This window comes from Galleria mellonella, unplaced genomic scaffold, assembly GCF_026898425.1.
Source record: "Galleria mellonella isolate WM207_F2 unplaced genomic scaffold, CSIRO_AGI_GalMel_v1 utg33, whole genome shotgun sequence".
In the NCBI taxonomy this organism is placed as follows: domain Eukaryota; kingdom Metazoa; phylum Arthropoda; class Insecta; order Lepidoptera; family Pyralidae; genus Galleria; species Galleria mellonella.
In genome coordinates this window covers 2,877,127-2,897,270 of record NW_026442079.1, presented here as the reverse complement: position 1 = coordinate 2,897,270, position 20,144 = coordinate 2,877,127, and the positions used below count along the sequence as shown (strand labels likewise).

Below are 20,144 nucleotides of genomic sequence, written 5' to 3'. Positions count from 1 at the left end.
ACGATATGAGAGCATAATATAAGCAACTGTATGGAGATGCTTTTTTGCCACGATAAAATACTACGAGTGTATTACGATAAGTTACAAAAGTATCAATCAACAAATTTGAGTAAATACATGTGTATTAGTAGGTACTAATCAGATAGTACCATTAATATCTAAGTACTATAAAATTCTATTAAGTAGAGACGGCTGATATTATTATATTATCACTGTGATGAATTGTGAAGAGAAAATAAATCTATTTATTATTATTATTTATTATGTACTTTATTACGAAATGGTCATTACACGCCTGAAAATTGCTATATTATTAGTAGATTTTTAAAATTTATTATTGGAATAATTAATAGCACATCAATCTATAATTATAGAAACTATATTTATTCATTATAATTAGATAATACTTTACTATTCTACTCTAGTTATCAGTGACAGCCCTGATTCAAAGACGGAAATATATGCATAAAATATACTCAATTATAACAGCCAGATAACGAATTAATCAACCAGTTACCATATACAAAACTGGATAGACGTAACGTATTTTGGAGTGAAAGTAAATTATTTAAATAGGATTCGGTAAGTAGTTACTATTAAACTTGTTATGTAAAAGATCAATTCGTGATGTGATTGTAAACTGACGCTGACGAGTACCAACGTACTTATTTTGTTTTACACGCGGATTTGCCTGTATATTTTTTATATTTATATCAATGAAACGGCGAACAAACAGACGTTGTAATTGATGGAAAGTGGTATCGTCACTATTATCGTTGATATTAACAGCACTGTGTTTATGATAGAATATAGGATAATTTAGTCAATTTGCCGGCCACCACTAGTCTTTTTACCAATTTGTGGTTTAATAACGAGAAAACTTTAGTTTACCTATTTAAAATTCAAAGCCTACTTAATTTTTAAATGAATACGTACATCTTCGCAAATTTTAAATGTGCTCTCGTGTGTCTAAAATAACAATAACAACAATGCGCACGAGTATTTTGCAAGGTAAGATTTAAAGCTTTCTGACGTATTATTTTTATTATTATTTATTTTGTTTCAGTTTAAATGATATTATTGTGTAATGAAGATAAAATTAATATGTATTATATTGATTGAAACAGAAAATAAATTTAATATTACATATTTAAATTAAATTGTCGACAAACTAGAGTGGATTTTGGACTGTTATTTAATTCTCGTCTGGTTGAAAGCCGAAAATTGGATGATAATAATAAAATTTAATCGATTATAATTTATATTACAGAAAGACTTATCAAAAAGAAATAAATCAGATACAAATTATAATGTCTTCTTATTTACGTAATTACATTTCTGTGGAATATTTTTAGAAAAACTTTTGTTAAAAACACTTTCTATTTATTTAGTATTAGATGGCTGAAAGATATTTTATAACTCACAATATAGGGGGGAAAGGGATTGTTAGTATTGGAGACTAAAAATCCCATTGTTAGCAATATACCCAACCAGGTTGACCTCCTCATGGTTCCTCCTGGAAACTATCATGGTTACTTCCTGATGAATTCATCATGATGGGCTAACTGGCCTGTTTTCATTCTCATCTATCACCCTTCACTGATGCTTCGCAAGCGTATCCCGTTAGCACAGGCGGGGTTCCACTCTATTTTCACCCGTCAAAAAGAGCTCACGATATAATGTAGTTTTTAAATATTTGCATATTTTTTGTCATTGTTATATTGAAATTATGGAAAATAAAAATTCTGAATATGGTGATTTAGCCCGTTCTCGGCCACCAGTCTTTGACCACCAATTTAGCTAGTTTTCCGCCACTAAGATATAATTTGAATATATACGTTTACATAGATTTTTTTATTGAATGTCAATTCTTGCGTCTAATGCCTTTAATTAAGGCAGCATTTTATAATGTATCCATATTAACATATATTTTAAGTAGATAAGTGTATGCTTTGTTGGTTGTCCTTAAATAAATTCAATTAATGATAAATACAGTAAATAAATAGTACCCAAAAATCCTGAAATCCTACCTAAATCTGAAAGGTACCTGTAAGGAAAAGTATGTATGAAATAAATGTCAAAATCCTGGAAATCAATATCCGGGCATATATGTATTTATATTTATTATGGTTGGATTATGGTTACATATATTAGACTAAGAAGCAGGTAGTACAAAACAAAACACAAGGCATAGAACAGTTTTACTGCATTTATTTTACAATAAAATAATTAACTACATAAATTACTTAGTTAAATATTCAGTAAATAAATTAACAACTTAACAATATAATAAATAACAATAACATTTTAAGCAACAAATACTTAATCTAAATAGTTATATATTCGCTTGAATTATTATGCTGCACATTATTGTTTTCCTATAGGTAAGTTCGAGTTTATTATAAATTCGCTTTGCATATTCTTGTCAAATTATATCTACGATAATTTGCTTCATAGCTAAATTTGTTTAGGTAGATACTTGTATACGTAGACGTATAAACTCCTGTAACCGCTTTACATCACACTTGTAATGCTTAAAGTATTGATGAAAACCAGCTTTGTTCCACATTTCTAACCCATTATAGTTTGTTATTGTGTGCGCGTTAATCTTAAATTATTCAAGATACCAACTACATATCGATCACTTTTGATGTAGATAGGATTTTGTGTATGTTAGTAATTTGATTATTTTACAGATAATTTTCATACAGTTTGTTTGTAATTACAAATTTAAAAATGGTACAAAAAGATTTAATACCTATCTACTTACATTTTACCTACTTTATTTTAAATAATTTTGTGTTCAAATGAAAACATATTTTACTTTGGTTACTTTTAAATATGTGACCTTATATGTTGTTGAAAGGATTTTTTAAAATACAATTGGAGATGTAATTTTATTTTTTAATATCCTCCTTCTGCTGATATGAAACAATCTAAATTAGAATATGCTTGTAATTTTCAATAAAAATATAAGAGGTATAACGGTATTTCGGAGACCTTGAAGGGATAAAAAAGCAAGCTTTTACAGTCATTGCCTATCCCAGTTGAATCACAATACTAATTCTAAAATTAAAGCTAAGAAACAGGTAAAATCTTAGAAATTCACAACCATAGAATTATATTTGGTATATCTGCATACATTTAAAAAAAAGTCTTACGGACGTTCAATCTTGACATAATTAATATAGAGTCAACACGGGAGTGGACTATGTTCGATAAAAAGATGCCTCAAAATCGATTTAAAATTAAATTGTTTAAAGTGCCCAGAGCCTCAAATGGCATTAAATTTTACAATAAGATATTTTTTAATACGGGAGCTATATTTGTATTCTTTACTCAACTATGACTGATCTGTGTTCGTCTAATTTTGTATATCTATTCTTGAATTGTATATTAGTATTTACTCACAAAATCGAAAAATGGGAATTTCACTTTTGCTTCGAAAGAGCAAACGTCGAATTTCTTTTCTTGATATTCTTTTTAATTAAAACTAATTTCCGAACTGGTTTACAAGAGTCTCGAAATTCATATGACTAGGCATATGAATATTTTATTACGTGTTCCCGAAAACACATTAATTATTACAAGAAAGATCATCTATATGTTAGAGCGAATACTTTTAATACCTACAGGTACTATAGTTTAAATAAATAAAATTCTAAAGTAGATTATTATGACGTAAGTATGACGACAGTAATGGTTTGCAAAAAATAGTAAACCATATTTAGATAGTCATGAAGGCGTTATTGACATCATCAATTTTAGGTAATAGAAAGTTTCGTTGTTGCCACATACCTATATTATTGCTGATTCAGTAGATTCATTTCTGTAGAATCAATAAGGTACATTTTTAACTGCGTAACCGCCTACATCATATTTAATCCAACCTGGTGGTGGCTTAGGTATGGGAACCCATTCATTCAGCACTGCTGGGCTCCACATCTTCTTCCACACTGCTACAAAAATCTTTTTTTCCTGCCACGTCTTTACCCAACGCGGCCGCCAAACTAATTTTTTCTTCCAGAAACCATGAAAACTTGGTCCCACTTTGTGATGATGGGATGATCGCTCTCTGCAACCAAAAATATACATATTTATATTGTCGCTACAGTATTCTTACTGTATAACACCTTTTCAATTATAAAGATATTGTTTTATTTATACAAACAAAATATTGTTTTGCCTGTAGTTGTCACGCTTGGCAGACGGATTGGCAACCGCAGTTAGCCTTTGGAGATGTTTTAAGAGGAATGTTGCTGCCCATTTCTCGCACTCACTTAGTTGCCTCTTACGACACCCACAGGAAAGGAAGGGGTGGAAAACAAGTACATAACCTATTTAATAGCTTATTACGGATCTAGATAACCGTATTACTTAAACTTACATGATTTGGGAAGGAACTGTAGTTACGTCTACTTTGTTCGCTACACTCGTTACTTCTTCGTCAGTAGAAGCTGTTGTCAGATAGATCGTTATAATTAGACCTAGCATCTGCAAAAAAAAGTAACATCAAAACTACTAAACAAATATGCAAGTATTCGTATAGAATATTAAAAGTTTGGAAAAATAACAAACCAAAAAACGGGGCATGTTGATATGTAATGGGCTGTAAGTATATTTGTACTTAATGTGTCTATATCGGATTGATACTGATGATACATTTGACCATTAAGCCTTTTATAGGGACATCCGATTTGCAACCTGGCCAGGGCTGCTCAATTATATACGCTGGTATTACCTACATATTTGATACCACGCAACATAAACATGAATATCTTCTATTTCTCAGTATACCTAATATTTTTTATTGTTTTGTAACAGTAGCAAGTATTAGATATACTTACGTTTAATAACCTTATATTTGCGTTCCAATATACATATTATAGACGATGCCTATTGAATAGACTTAAGTATGCTATTCAATAATCACTCAGTTTCAATAATATGTAAATAAGTGAATATTTACTTAATAATATCTATTGAGACATCATATCAAAACTCACTAAATATAAAAGATTTGGTATTTTATTCTAAAAAAGAAATTAAATATTACTACAGATTGAAATAAATTTTCAATTATCTATTTTTTTGCTATATTATCAATTTTTGTTTTGAAGGTTGCAAGGTAGAAGTGCCGGTTATTATTATTATTTTTTAATAAATCTACAACGATGACAGTTTTTCCAGAACTATTTATTCTTATACTTTCTCTATTATTTTTGTTTTGTCATTATGATGATGGCAGAAGTTGATAATGTGTTTTTATTATCTATCTAAGAGTACTATTGTTACTTTATTAGTTGTACGTTTTATTAAGTACTTACGTACTTACCATCTCATATTATTTCATTGAAATATTGTATAAGATTACATAAATAGTTTATGTAAAAAAATATAACTGGTTACATTAATTTTGATGCGACCTAGTAGCACACAAGCACTGGAATATTTTTTTCTAAGTGTTAGGATGCATTGCAGGCTCGATATGGCACCGCTGTCCATATCAATCAGTGATTGTTGTAAAGCATTGTATCCGAGGGTTTGGTCTATCTATATGTAATAAACATATTGGAATCGGAACAATTTGTATAGCACGTTTTTATTTACGTAATAAAGAAAGCGGTCTCTTTGATAGATTAATACAACACGTAAAATTACGTATGACAGGTAGCTAGTTATGGTAATCATTATTGTAACTTTGTATATTATACTAGCTTTAGCCCGCTGTTTCGTATGCGTGGATTTTGGTAGTACGAAAACCGGTCCATCACTTTGATGATAAGATTTTTTAGATCAGATTTTATGTTGCAAATAAAAAATTGCATCTAATTTGATATAGTTATTGCTATATATATATATATATATATATATATATATATATATATATATATATATATATATATATATATATATATATATGATTAATTATTGCGTAATGGCGGAACAATATACAAAATGGGGTGAAGGATTGTTAATAATGGAAGCTAAGGGTCTCATTGCTAGCAATATAACCAACCAAGTCGATTTTCACGTGATTGCACCTAGAAACTATCGTGCTAAATTCCAGGCCCATTCATCACGGTAGGCTAACTGACCTGCTTTTCCATCATCATCTATCATTTCTAACTGGCGCCCCGTCGGTGTATACTTTTAGCGTGGGCGTGGATAACATTCCACTGTCATCCATTAAAAAAAAGTACGTTTTTATCAAATTCTTATTAATAATTCTAAAATTTTATATTGTAGTTTCCATCATCATCATAAACTATCCTCTAATCAAATTCTTGTCATATAATAATAATGTATAATTGACAAATTTTGTGTTTATAGTAGATATGCCAGTAAGTTTTAGGAGTAATAGTATCTAATAAGTATTTAAGAAGTCCGTATTAACAAAAATATATAAACTTTCTAATTTCACCATTTTTTTTTTATTATATGTATTTTCACTCACTATTTTCCCAGAGTCATTACTGGCATATCTACTATAAACTTTTAGCTACATACTTTTAGCGTGGGCGTGGATAACATTCCACTGTCATCCATTAAAAAAAAGTACGTTTTTATCAAATTCTTAATAATAATTCTAAAATTTTATATTGTAGTTTCCATCATCATCATAAACTATCCTCTAATCAAATTCTTGTCATATAATAATAATGTATAATTGACAAATTTTGTGTTTATAGTAGATATGCCAGTAATGACTCTGGGAAAATAGTGAGTGAAAATACATATAATCAAAAAAAATGGTGAAATTAGAAAGTTTATATATTTTTGTTAATACGGACTTCTTAAATACTTATTAGATACTATTACTCCTAAAACTTACATTTTAATTATATATTCTGATTTCTATAATCTATTTAAAGAGATAAACCAGGTATTTCGATATTTCGATATATTTTTATTAAAAGTTGTAAGTAGATATACTCGTGGAAAAATAAATTTCTCAATACAAGTATTGATTTGATGACGCGGAATTCATGATTTGCAATACTTTATAGTACGTAGGTATTTATGGCATATTCTACAGCATTGCCTGTATGAATTTGTAAATAAAATATTATAATTACGATATTATTATATTATACAAAGGATTTATGAAAATTGGTAAACAATTGAATCGAATGCGGGTCCCTAAATAAACCTATAAATCTTGGAAACTAAGAATGTTAGCTTAATAAAATAAACGGTGTTTAATAGACAATATAATACCCCTTAAATGAAAGTAACAAAATTTATAAGTCACTACATTTTATTTATTAAAAATTACATAAAGAAAAAAAAACTGCTGACCTTGCCTTAAAACAAAAATAGGAAATATGTCATTTTTGTACAACAATATGATTTTCATTAATTTTAATTCTTTGTATTGTCCCCTCGTACTTCCATCACTGCGTTTACGCGGTTTGGCATGTTGTACACCAAGTTTTTTTATACGATTTTAGCAAATATTTTTCCATTCCTCTGTGAGAACAATTCTGAGCTCACGAAGCGTGATTGGGGGAGGGTTTCGTTATTTTACTCTCATGCATCTCCCCTAGTTCCCTCCTAGCGCATCCTCCCTAGCTCGTCCCACTCATGCTGGCCAATCCATACGAGTAATGTTCATCTCTTGTAAGTAGTCATTCACAATGAAACCTGTATGAGGTCGGACATTGTCTTGCATAAAAATAGCATCTTTACCCAATAGGACCATAAATGGCACAACGCGTTCACAAAAATTTCTTCTACATATCTTACGCTAGTTAACGAGCCGTTTTCTATGAACACCACTTTTGTATGATTCTCAGATGAAATTCCGGCCCACACAAGTACAGACCCACTACCGTGGGCTACTTTTTTTTCTATGCATGCTTGCTTGAATCTTTTCTCTGGTCTTCTATACACTCTGTCTTCCATTGTGCTTGTAGACCATTTTGGATTGAAAATGGTAATCCCACCTGCACTAACGGGATACGCTGGCGAAGCACTAGTGAACGGTGATCGATGAGAATGAAAACAGGCCAGTTAGCTCATCATGATGAATTCATCAGGAATTAATCATGATAGTTTCCAGGGAAACCGTGGAGAGGTCGACTTGGATGGGTATATTGCTAACAATGGGGTTGGTTCTTAATCTCCATTACTAACAATCCCTTCCCCTCCTGGACCACTAGGTTTAATGGATGGTAATGAAATTGCTCTATCGGTTTACACTAGCGGGGCATTAGTGAGAGATGATAAATGAGGATGAATTAGGTCAGTTGGCTCCTCGTGATGAATTCATAAAAAAAAAAAACCACTATGGTTTTTAGGAGAAACCGCGTGAATTTTGATCTGTTACAGTACATTGCTAGTAATGGGTCTCTTAGATCTCATTACTAACAAATCTTTTCCCTCTGAGGACCACTAGGATTCTGTGAGACAAAGGTATTGCCTAATAGACGTGTATGTATCATTGTATTTATTTTTATTGATGAGCTTTGAGCAGGGCAGGCCGAGCGTGGTTGCTCGAGGGAGGATTCTCCAGGAACTTTTTTTTTAATGGATGATAATGGAATGGTCACCCCGTCTGCGATAACGGTATACGCTGGCAGAGCACCACTAAGGAATGATAGGTGAGAATAAAAAGACAGGTCAGTTAGCCCACCGTGATAAATACACTTGGAATTCAGCACGAGGGTTTCGCTTAGAGGTTGATCTGACAGGACATATTGCTAGCAATGCGGTTGATTGTTAAAATTACCAATAGTATGACACTGTCACAATGATGATTATTGACATTATCAATGATTGTCTTTATGACAGTTATTAAATATGTTTGATCTATGGATCTATGATGTAATGACCGACATCAGTATGTCAAACAAACAGAATGATATCGTATATAATTTATAAGTATATATTTATATTTGTATGTATATATTTATGAAATATATTTGTATATTTATGTAATATTTGTTGAATGTATTCATGTATGTATGTTTATATAATCATAATGTGCAGCAGTTCTCCATTGTGTGTGTTGTGATTTGTAAATATATCGATACGTACGTGTAAATATTTATTTGCAACAAATTTCAATTTTTTCATCGCATAATTAAATTTCTGTTTTGCCAAAGGTTGACTGGAAGAGAATGCTATGTAGTATTAAATCCGCCTTTTATACCTGAAATTTTTTTGTAATGTAGTCAATAAGGAATAAATTAATAAAAAAATGACATTGTCAATATGACATTTATTGACATTGTTAGTTACTGTCACTGTGACAGTAATGACAATTATCTTTAATTTGTCAATCGCTGCTGTTCTGTCATTATTTACGATGTTTAGGATTCTTAGTCGTCTTTATAATATTTTTTTATTTATATCCGAGTAAACAAAGAAATTAATCTTATCATCATTCAAAAAGCGTGATTATCCTTTACGTGACAGTGAACATCTACATAAACTTATAAATCTCATGCTACTATTGTTTTTAAAAATAAAACCGTGTTATTTTATTAATATTTGTTACATATGTTTATGGGTTTTGTGTAAAGTTATTGTTTTTTAATAACTTTACCATGCAACCAATTATTTCTCCGATTGGTAAGTGATTAAGTTTTTTTTATACAACTTAGAATGGCAAAGAAGCTGACGGCCTACTTGATGGAAAGTAGTAACCGTCGCCTATAGACATGAGCAGTACCATGGACATAACAGAGTATACTGTTTTGCCCATGATACCCCATGCGTTGCCATTCCTGACGACTCAGACGTTATTTCTCTGTACCCAGTAAATTCACGTGGATATGTGTTCTCTTGTTTTGTAATTCTACAACCATTATCATAAGTACTAAATTTTTCCTGACATTTTAGTACGTTACAAAGCTCCTTATATTTTTATTTAAGACTTTTTTGATAGGTGAAAATGGTATGGTAACCCCGCCTGCGCTAACGGAATACACTGGCGGAGCACCAGTGAAGGGTGATAGATGAAAATGAAAACAAGACAGTTAGCCCATCGTGATGAATTCATCAAGAATTAACCATGATAGTTTCCAGGGAGAACCGTGAGGAGGTCATTCTGGTTGGGTACATAGCTAGCAATGGGATTCTCAGTTTTTATTACTAACAATCCCTTTCCCCCCTCTTATTTAAGACTAGCGGCCCGTCCTGGCGTCGCACGGGTGGACATTTTAAAAAGTGGCCATTAAGGCTGCACACGCGACGGAAGCTTAAAAATGGAGTAACTTCTCCCGTTTTCCCAACATTTCTCTTCAGTGCTCTGCTCCTATTGATCGTAGCGTGATGAAAAGTATACTATAACTTGCCCAGGAGTATGAAGAATATATGTATCAAGTTTCGTTAAAATCCGTCAAGTAGTTTTGGTTTCCATAACAAACATACAGACAGACAAAAATTTTACTGATTGCATTTTTAGCATCAGTATTGATCACTAATCACCCCCTGATAGTTATTTTGGAAATATATTTTATGTACAGAATGTACCTCTCTACAGATTTATTATAAGTATAGATTAATATAAATCCAAATCATATTAAAAAGCCATTCCAATAGATCTGAATACAAAATTTGCTAAAAAATAATTTTCTTTTGATTTAACCCTTAATTTTTGTCATAGAATATATAGATCAATATATTGCACTAAGGGGAAAGTAACTACGGTTCATAAATTTGTGTTTTATACCACTTGTTTTTTACTTGCTTTAGCATTGCCTCTACAGAATTCACTACTTGTTTTAACTTTTTGCTTAACAATCTACTATTGTAATCATAATTTGTATCAGTTCATAAACTATGACTACAATAGTAGATTTTTTTATGAACAATAATGGAGTTGTAACCCCACCTGTGCTAACGTGATACATTGGTGGGGCACAAGTTAGACATAAGATAGGTAGGAATGAAAAGGCAGGTCAGTTACTTTATTGTGATATTCACAATATGTGGAGGTCGACCTGACAGGGTATTTTGCTAGCAATGTTACTGGTAGGAATGGTAACTGCACTATTGGTATACACTGGCGGCGCACCAGTGAGGGATGATAGGTGATGATGAAAGCAGGTCAGTTAGCCCATTGTGAATGAATTCCACTAGAATTAACCACAATGGTTTCCATGGGGAACCATGTGGAGGTCAACCTGAAAGGTGTATTGCTGGCAATGGGCCAGTTAGACCTCATTACTAGCAATCCCTTTCCCCCTAGAAGATTGTATCAGAATATATTATTATATTTATAGAATTGGGGAAGAGGTTTCTCAGAAGTAGAATCTATATACTCTCTATTCCCTACCAAATTGTCCTCCACTAAGTCCCGACTGGATACCATCATAATTCATTTTTGTTCAACATGTGATATTTTTCTCTTATTCTATTTCTTTAGCTATAATTATTAAACATTTGTATAATACTCATATAGTCTTACATTGCAGTGTGAGTTCCCTTTGTTTATTAATTTCTACTCATTCTATACAAACTCTATTCCTATTCTTGCACTATCCAAGCTATCTGTCTCTGAAACACTTTTTTCCATTGGATATATACAAACTTTTGCCTTGTTTAAGAGTCAAGTAAAATCTCTTTACCTATGTCTCTAATTTGGCTTGATATTTACTATGTATTGTTTACCTTGATCTATTTGATATATCTGTTTATGTACTATTATTTATATTACATACATAAGTTTGTGTAATTTAGTCTTATTTCATTACTTTTTTGTATTTATTGTCTTTGCCTTGCACCACCAACTTTCTCTCTGTACTTATCCACTATTTATGCCAGGTTGTCTGAAAAAGATTGATTTTATTGATACGGCCACCGTTTGTATTGTAATTATTGTTTATTTATCATACTCTGATGATTGAAATAATAAAATTTAGTACACATCGGACCATTTTTTAAGATAACTAGATCTTTTAGGAGGCATAGAGGCTTATTATAACCCCAGTATGTGGGTGGGGCTTAGCAAAGAGATGTCTATGTAGTACATATATGCCTTATTTATTTAAAATAATCTTAAATACAGCAATATTATCATCATAAATTCATAAATTTATTCATGGTATTAAATTCCTGTTGAAACATTCCAAATCGAAGTTCACTGGAATAAACCAGTCAATACAGTTGATTTGCCATTATCTTTTAGCTATTTTGTAAAATGAAACATCAACAAATTAGTCACTCTGTCTGAGACCATTTACATTTTGGAATTCCCATTTGTTTTGTCTGCTAGGTTATAAGGTAAATTTATGTCTAGAACCATTCATTGTTCACATATAAAGGCTGTTATATTTTTTAATATCATAACTTATTTAAAATCAGTTCGTGTCATTCAAATAAACTGTATGATTTATTAATTATAAATAGTGAAATATAAATATTAAGTGGATCAAGTAATTACTTATATTGTTTAAAAAGACTAATATTAGGGTTAATTAATTTGTGAATCATAGTTATATTGTTATTAATTAATTTTGAGAACAAAATAATATAAATGTAAATTATAATCTATATACAATAATAAACATTTTATAATCTATTTGTCTGTAATCTTTAACTCTTGTCTATAGATTCATTTTAGTTTGTCGGTGCCAGTGTGCTAGTTATTTACACATTATGGCATTTTATAATTTGAGGTTTTTTTACTAGAAATTAATGTCACAAATTTTTATTTATTAACTTCCTCAGGTATTCAACTCTAGTTGTCTAGTAAAAAAATTTATTGAAGCCTCTTGTAAAATTTCATTCTTTTCATTAAAATTTATCACTCATAGAAATACATATGTTTACTGATAAATCTATGTGATTTTAGGGTTGTAACTAACAGATAAGTGATGTTACTCTAAAACATTTTTTTTTTCAGTAAATAATAATTGAATGGTAACATTCTCTGCTCTGTTGGTTTACAATGGGGGAATACCGTAGGGCAGGGGTAATAGATAAGAATAAGAGCAAGTCAGTTTAGCTGTTGTGATAAATTTACCAGGACTTCCTATGATGGTATACAGGGAGAACTCCGTGGAGTTTGATTTAACAGAGTATATTGCTTACAATAGAATTTTTAGTCCCCATTAATAATCCCCTGCCTCCAAGTCGCATGATTAGATGGTAATATGTAAGGGGCATGGTTGTCTTAGTATATTTTTTTTTTGTGCAGATATCTGGCTCAATAAAACTTTAATATATGCATTATACAGTTTTTTATTATTTGATGTTGTATCTTTGTTGAGACAAAAAAAAAATATTGTAATGCATCCTGTTAGAGTACACGTAAAGTTATCATGCATGTTTCAAATATTAATTTAAGAGCATAATATGTTATCTTTAATTGGCTGCACTATGACCAGGAGATATAAAATGGCCTCCCTGAATATTTCATATTCAAAGTATCTATTTAGAGGCCCCAGGAAGTAAAAATAGTATCATAGTAGAAACAAAATGTGGGTCTATTGCTACCTCTGTAATTAATTTTGTTTACGATGTTTACCGTCACTGGAACGGTAGTTTCTAATCCATATGCAGTTCTAGTATTGAAGAGAAACGTTATGGTCTTTCATAAGTAGACTCCACGAGGCTATGTATAGAATCTTTACAATTTAATGACCTCTGACACAAAGTTAGCACACTTTTGTCTCGGGTTCCATTCTCAATCTACCAAATTTAGGAATCGAGTTTTTCTAATTTAGTTCGGGTCAGAGTCTAGACTGCGTGTGCCCCTAAAAGTGACCATCCTGCTCATTCTGCAGTGCCACTTTAGATATAATTTCTAATATTACAACCTGATCTCGATGTTTTGAAATAATAAACGCTATAAAGAGTATACAGTTTTATAATATTTGTATGCGCACCCCTACAGTACTTTAATGATACTATTCCATAATTCACTTATCAGGAAACACAGGCCGGTGTCAGTATCAATTTACTGATCACCGTAGCTTGTACACACACTGATTGCCAGTGTTGCAGACTTTGTTTACAACAGGATATTATTTGTTCACATTTATAAAATGTTACTCTGAAGTTAGTGGCCATGGTGGAATTAGAACTCGATGATTTGTATTGCAGTTAGTTCTTTTTACTGGTATATGTTAAATAAATTTTGTTTATTGCTGTATACATAGTCAATTTTAGCGCATAGTAATAATCAGACAACCAACATAATTATAGCTATAATTATAATATAGATGATAAAGTAGGTATTACTTAGTATTTTTGTACCGAAATTATCATACTAAGTAACAACGGAGTGTGCATGGATATCGAAATGTTTAACTAGAAATAATTTGTTTTAGTTACTTTTATAAGAATGATGTACACGGGATAAAATATGTCTGGCTTCTTAACGATTCATTTAGGTGATACCAACATCGATAACATGTTTAAAGTTTGTAAATATTTTAGATTCATTTGTATTGTTTTTTTCAGACCACGAGTCACGACACAATTTACACAGAATTGATAATGAGGAGAGGGAAAGAGCATCAGAGGATACACCTCTACTCCAAAGATTCCCACAAATAACTAACCTAGATAGGAATCCAGTTACCACAGCCATTGTCAGCTTGCTTCTTATAATATTAATAGCTGGTGTTATAATTGGCATTTACTTACTGATATTACAAAATAACTCTGGTAAGTATTATACAATATTTTTTTTAAATTCTCTTTATGAAACTCTATTAGATCTTTATTTATGTAATTTTGTTACTTTATTTTATTTCAAATATATTTAAAAAGGCTTTTTATCGATACTGTTAATTACTTTGTAACGGGGCGGTAACCATTATATGTAACATTAAAAATTGTTGACTACACGATAAGTATTAAATTTTAACCGAAAGTTTTCTTGAAAGTAGGTACATAAATAAATATTAGAACCGTATTGAAAGCTGGCAGAAACAAAAAGTACCTAACCCTGGCTTGTAAATAATAATGGCGATCTTTTTTAGAAAATATACTGCCACCAGTTGATACTCCACTTCAAATTGTGAACCGTTTGCAATGGGACCGTGGCGAGGAATTGTCTCTGTCGTCTCAACAATTTCGCGCAAAGGAGCTGATAGTTGTACAAACCGATTCGGACCAGTGTTACATTGTCGATTCCTGTATTATGTTATTACGTAATATGCAGGTAATTACATTATATTATATATTTTTATTCTTATTTAAAATGTTACTAATATAACAATTATAATAAATAAAAACGCAGTCATAGATGAGTAAGAATTTTTCATCTTAATCATGAAAGAATTAGAAGGCTCTAATGTTTTAGTATAATTTTGTATATTTTATGATTACTATCTTCCAAGATGCGTCTTCAGTATATGGTTTTTAGAATTAACTTAGTTCTCTAGATATTATAATGGGTGAATTTATCACCCATTATAATATCTTCTGTAATAAGTGGTAAATGAATACACAATGTCGTTTGAAAAGGAGATAAAAAACCGGTGTAACTGGAAATACACTGTTCCTGGCCTGGCTTCCAATAGCTCGAATTATTCGGAAAGTTCCTTTTTCAAATTACTATTTTATCAGTTGTTGTTGTGGTGATAGAATAGTATGACAATACAGTTGAGAGTTCTCCCTGAATCTGGTTCAATAATTGAATATCTGGTTAGATACCATCGCCAATTGGTCAGTATGAGTAGGATTCTAATCAGCAATCAAATTACAGTTTGTTTGTAAAATGACATCATTATTATATAATGAAAGTGTTAATCTCAATCTAATCACAGCGACACTAGCTGGCCAGATCATATTTCACCACTAACCTTAGCAATGCGGTCACACTCTGGTAAAATATACCCAAGTCATGTAATATTTAATTAGTAATATAATATTATGATAAGTAAATATACATATTTCTTTCGTAATAAAGCTAAATATATTGTCAAGAATAATGGGTGAGTGTTTGATCTCTGAAAATATCTGGCAAACTTTTAATTATGCTCCAAAAAAACGTTAATTAATTAACGTAAACTCGTTATGTTACTTTCGTTTTATTTTTGGTGGTTTTACCGAAGTAAAATTTAATAATGTAACTAACTAAAATATACAATTTATAATATTGCGCTATTATTATAAAAATCAAGCAGATTAACTTAAATTATATCGAACGAAATTATTCATGTTATTGTAAGCTGTAAGCAAATTCATTTTTTTTCATAATATAGATTTCATGTATGATTCGTTTCAGGCGACTAGAGGCGAAAGATCATTGCCTTATAACTTCCTGTTGTCGTCAAATGGTGAAATATATGAGGCTCTTGGTTGGCACTCGCCATCGCCACTGTTTCCTGAATACAATAGCACAGCTCTAGTTCTAGCATTTATAGGTAAGTTCGTATAATCTGTATAGTCCCAGCAAGAATAGGCCACCCCTTCCTTTCCTGTGAGTGTCGTAAGAGGCGACTAAAGGAACAGTTTCCAACCAGCTTGCCAAGTGTGTGCCTGTGGCAACTACTGGGAAAATCCCCATGGGTGGATAGTTAACAGCTGATATCGTCATCATCTTTAATATGTTGGATTTTTATCATAGGAGTATAGGGTATGCCCCATACTATAGGGAATAGCATATATGCTGACTGTCTACCTGTGAGAAAATAGTAATTGTCGTTTACATATTTTTTTAATGGATGACAATGGAATGTTGACGCCACCTGCGCTAACGATATACGCTGGCGGGGTGCTAGTTAAACCATCATGATGAATACACCAGGAATTCAGCACGATGGTTTTCAGGGGAACGTTGTGAAGGTCGACCTGACAGGGTATATTGTTGTGGGACTGGTAGTTCGTATTACTAACATTAATATTTACAATATTAAAATAAAATGTCCCTCTCTGTTTCTTTTTATGGGGATGAAATAAGAATATGTCACTGTTCCTTTTAATCCACAGGATGTCATAAGAGAAGAAGTCTAAATAGAAACTTACTAAGTTGTTAATATTATAGTTCATACCAACAAGTCAGCTTGGTGCGGTAGTACTCTTATGAGGGCTCTCTTTACTGTGTTTTCTGTTGAGTTCCAGAGTTGGGGAAAACTCTTTTGTAGATTTAATTGTTGTTTCTTTTTTCTATCATAATATAGATTTTTTTATGCAACTTAGAATTGCAAACAAGCTGACGGAAATTAGTAATCGTCGCCTATACAAAAACGGTACCATGGACATAACAGAGTACCTATACATTTTCGCCCATGATACCCCGCCCTCCCCAAGCGTTGCCATTCTTGAGGACTCAGGTGTTATTCCTGTGTACCTCTCTTTCAATGAATTGCCTATATTAATTAAAAAAAAATCTTTTTCAGGAAATTTTACAGAAGTTACGCCAAACAGTGTTCAAATAGAGCAGACCAAGAACTTTATTGCAGCATCCCTAAGTGGGCAGCACTTGGATCCTTCTTTTGAAATGTTCGGGAAAAAAACCAAAGAAATTCCAAAGTACCTGATTCTTAGTTTAGAAACGCTTCCACGATGGAGTAGTGTTCTGTCAGACACGTGAACATAACATTAGATTAATTTTAGCAAAAAATATATCTTTAAACTAAATTAACCTAATAACACGGAGAATAAGAATGATATTAATAGTACATTGGAACTTAATGTCATTTACTCATACATATCGTCAGAAGCGAATGTCTGTTATCAATTTTATTGCACAAAGATAAAAAGTATGAAGCGATTGCTTTTTTATATATAAAATTAAGATAATTAACTTATGAAACTACGATTCGATAGGTCTAAAACGTATTTGGTTTTCGGTGGAAAAAATCTCATTATCAATCAAAGAGTACTCTAATTCCACTGATTTTGTGGTTTCCTTTTATAAATTCCATAACTTACTACACCAGTTCATTAGACCTGTGAGTTAAGTGGCTTATGCCAAAAACTTGTGCTAATCTGTGAGGTGACGGTGGTGGACTCGCATTTTATGATGTTGGAATCAATCGAGCGCGATAAAATGTGTGCATATCTGAAATTGCAATCGTGAACATAATTATATTAGGGCGTTATTTGGTTAATAATTAATATGCAAAAGTATGTGCACTAGTCACACCTATTTAGATCTCTCTGTAGTCGATTTATTATAATAACATTAAATAATCTTCACTATAATTTATTTGCCATCTTCGCTCAAAATTTAATTGTACTCACTGATAGAATACACAATTAGAATAATAAAAATAAACCCTCATATCATTTATTTTTAAGTGTAGCCCTGCATTTATATTGTCTTGCCTTTTGACTATATAATGACACATAGACAAACTGGAAAGCTCTTTTATGTATATAGATACAACTTGTCGTTGTGTATATACTCAATGCTAATTAAAACCAAAAATTCATGTGATAAGTTAATTGCTGTATTAAATAATTGTAAGCTTTGATATTCTTGTTATTCCCCATAAAGGTTATAATCTCTTTAACTTTCTCCCAAAAAAAATCTATACATACTTTTTTATCATTTATGGTTATTTTGTCTATAAATAACTCTATTAAATGATTTTGCATTTGGTTTTTCTATATTAGAGTATAGTATATATTGTCAAATTAATGTTATATTTTCTCTGCAATGCTTTTTTAAGAATTTATGTAAAATAATGTTTCTTGTGGATCTAATAGACAATGTAAATTCATGGAAACAAAATCATTCAGAGGACTTCAGAGCTATGTAGGAGCTTAAAATGAATTTTTAACATAATCGTTAAATTATAATCAAGGGCAGATTTGTAAGTACATTGGACTTTTTTGTATTATGGATGAAATGGAAAAGCTAATATACCATAATTTATGCATCTGACTATTTCTACACACATTACGAAAATTTCTTACTGTAAAATTGCTGATGACATAACCAAGATAAAATGTGCTCTATATACATAATAATAATAACCACTATAGATTATTATCGCATATCATCCCCTTATCCTCACATTTCCTTTAATTTTTCATTACAGTATCTATTGCATTAAAATTAGATACTTGTAATTATAGTCATCACAACGTAATAAAATATATTTCTTTTTTGTAATAACTTTAAGTTGGTTTTTCAAACGAACTATTTAAGATATCTTGTTTTTTCTTAGATTTTAAGTTTTTTTTTTGTTTAATTATTTGTTTCCCACCAATCCCTTTTTAAAATCTCATTCTTTTATAACAATTTGTAAAAGCGACGTCAGTAATAAAAACAATCTTTGTATTAACATTTCTGACACTTGTGGACGTAGTTTTCTAATCTATGAATCTGTATTAAAATGTGGGAATAGGTTCATTTTTTTGGATATACTATTTGGAACTTTTTGTATGTACTATTTGGGACGACTTACCCTCGAATAATTTGTGAGCTGATTAAAACCATTAATAGAATTTATATTAACTCTTAAGACAACACTAGATTTGCTATTTGATACTTACTAAACGTAAAATTTTGTTTGGGCAGTGGATTCGAGATCTAACAGTTCAAAGAAGTCATGCAATAATTCTACTACTATATGAGCTCAATTACACAGTTAAATGTTTGTCTGTGATATAACATTAACGAATAACGATGTAGTTTTGTATAATTTTATTTAAAAGTATAGTTTAATGAGTATGTGTCATAATAATTTGTATAATAATAAGTTGTGCTAAAATTAAGCAGAAGTAAAAAAAGAACTAGATTTTTAAGAATAGTTTATTTAACAATTGTTTCAGCATGTTCACGGATTCTCAATTCTAAGATGGAAATAGATGCTGCAAGAATAACAATTTTAAAATGTAAACTAAACTTGTTAGCAAGCCTATGTTACACAAAACTCTTTTGATAATATCATATGTAATGATATATTTGTCAATTCTCTAAAACTTTTTCTCATAGATTTAATGTAGGACAGTTAAAATTTATTTGGATTTAGACTCTATTCGTCTTAATCTGGGACCATAACTAGACACGCAAAGAAAACTTTGATTTGATGTCCGTAAATGTGTTAATGTGAATTCTGTAATAATTATATCTAAATTTCATAATATATTATAAGATTTTTATTTGTTCAATTTATAACCTTGTTCATTCGTAAAAACTATTTGTCGTTTATTAATTATATACCAATTAGTGGATGACAAATTCTACACAGATTTATTGTTTCTAGGTTGAACTATGATAATAA

General features: G+C 30.9%; 2 protein-coding genes across 5 annotated transcripts; one reads left to right on the top strand and one right to left on the bottom strand.

Annotated features, from left to right (window-relative positions):
* Window positions 1–2,249: 2,249 nt before the first annotated feature.
* LOC116413285 (uncharacterized) lies at window positions 2,250–11,896 on the bottom strand. Of its 2 annotated transcripts, XM_052896530.1 has the most exons (4): window positions 11,420–11,896; window positions 9,043–9,157; window positions 4,388–4,494; window positions 2,250–4,075 (listed from the first exon to the last, which is right to left on the bottom strand). In XM_052896530.1, exons 2-4 carry the CDS (start codon window positions 9,079–9,081, stop codon window positions 3,838–3,840), a joined length of 384 nt encoding a protein of 127 aa, XP_052752490.1. In that variant the 5' UTR covers window positions 9,082–9,157; window positions 11,420–11,896; the 3' UTR covers window positions 2,250–3,837. The 2 variants fall into 2 exon arrangements, with proteins under 2 accessions (XP_052752490.1, XP_031767419.1); XM_031911559.2 differs by lacking the exons at window positions 9,043–9,157; window positions 11,420–11,896 and adding an exon at window positions 4,579–4,717.
* Window positions 9,297–20,008, top strand: LOC113517424 (peptidoglycan-recognition protein SB2-like). 3 transcript variants are annotated; one of them, XM_026902105.3, is made up of 5 exons: window positions 9,297–9,579; window positions 14,419–14,625; window positions 14,943–15,124; window positions 16,193–16,331; window positions 17,307–20,008. In XM_026902105.3, the coding sequence occupies exons 1-5, from the start codon at window positions 9,555–9,557 to the stop codon at window positions 17,498–17,500; spliced, it is 747 nt and encodes a 248-aa protein (XP_026757906.1). In that variant the 5' UTR covers window positions 9,297–9,554; the 3' UTR covers window positions 17,501–20,008. The 3 variants fall into 3 exon arrangements, with proteins under 3 accessions (XP_026757906.1, XP_026757890.1, XP_052752488.1); XM_026902089.3 differs by lacking the exon at window positions 9,297–9,579 and adding an exon at window positions 13,602–14,057; XM_052896528.1 differs by lacking the exon at window positions 9,297–9,579 and adding an exon at window positions 14,193–14,348.
* Window positions 20,009–20,144: the final 136 nt, after the last annotated feature.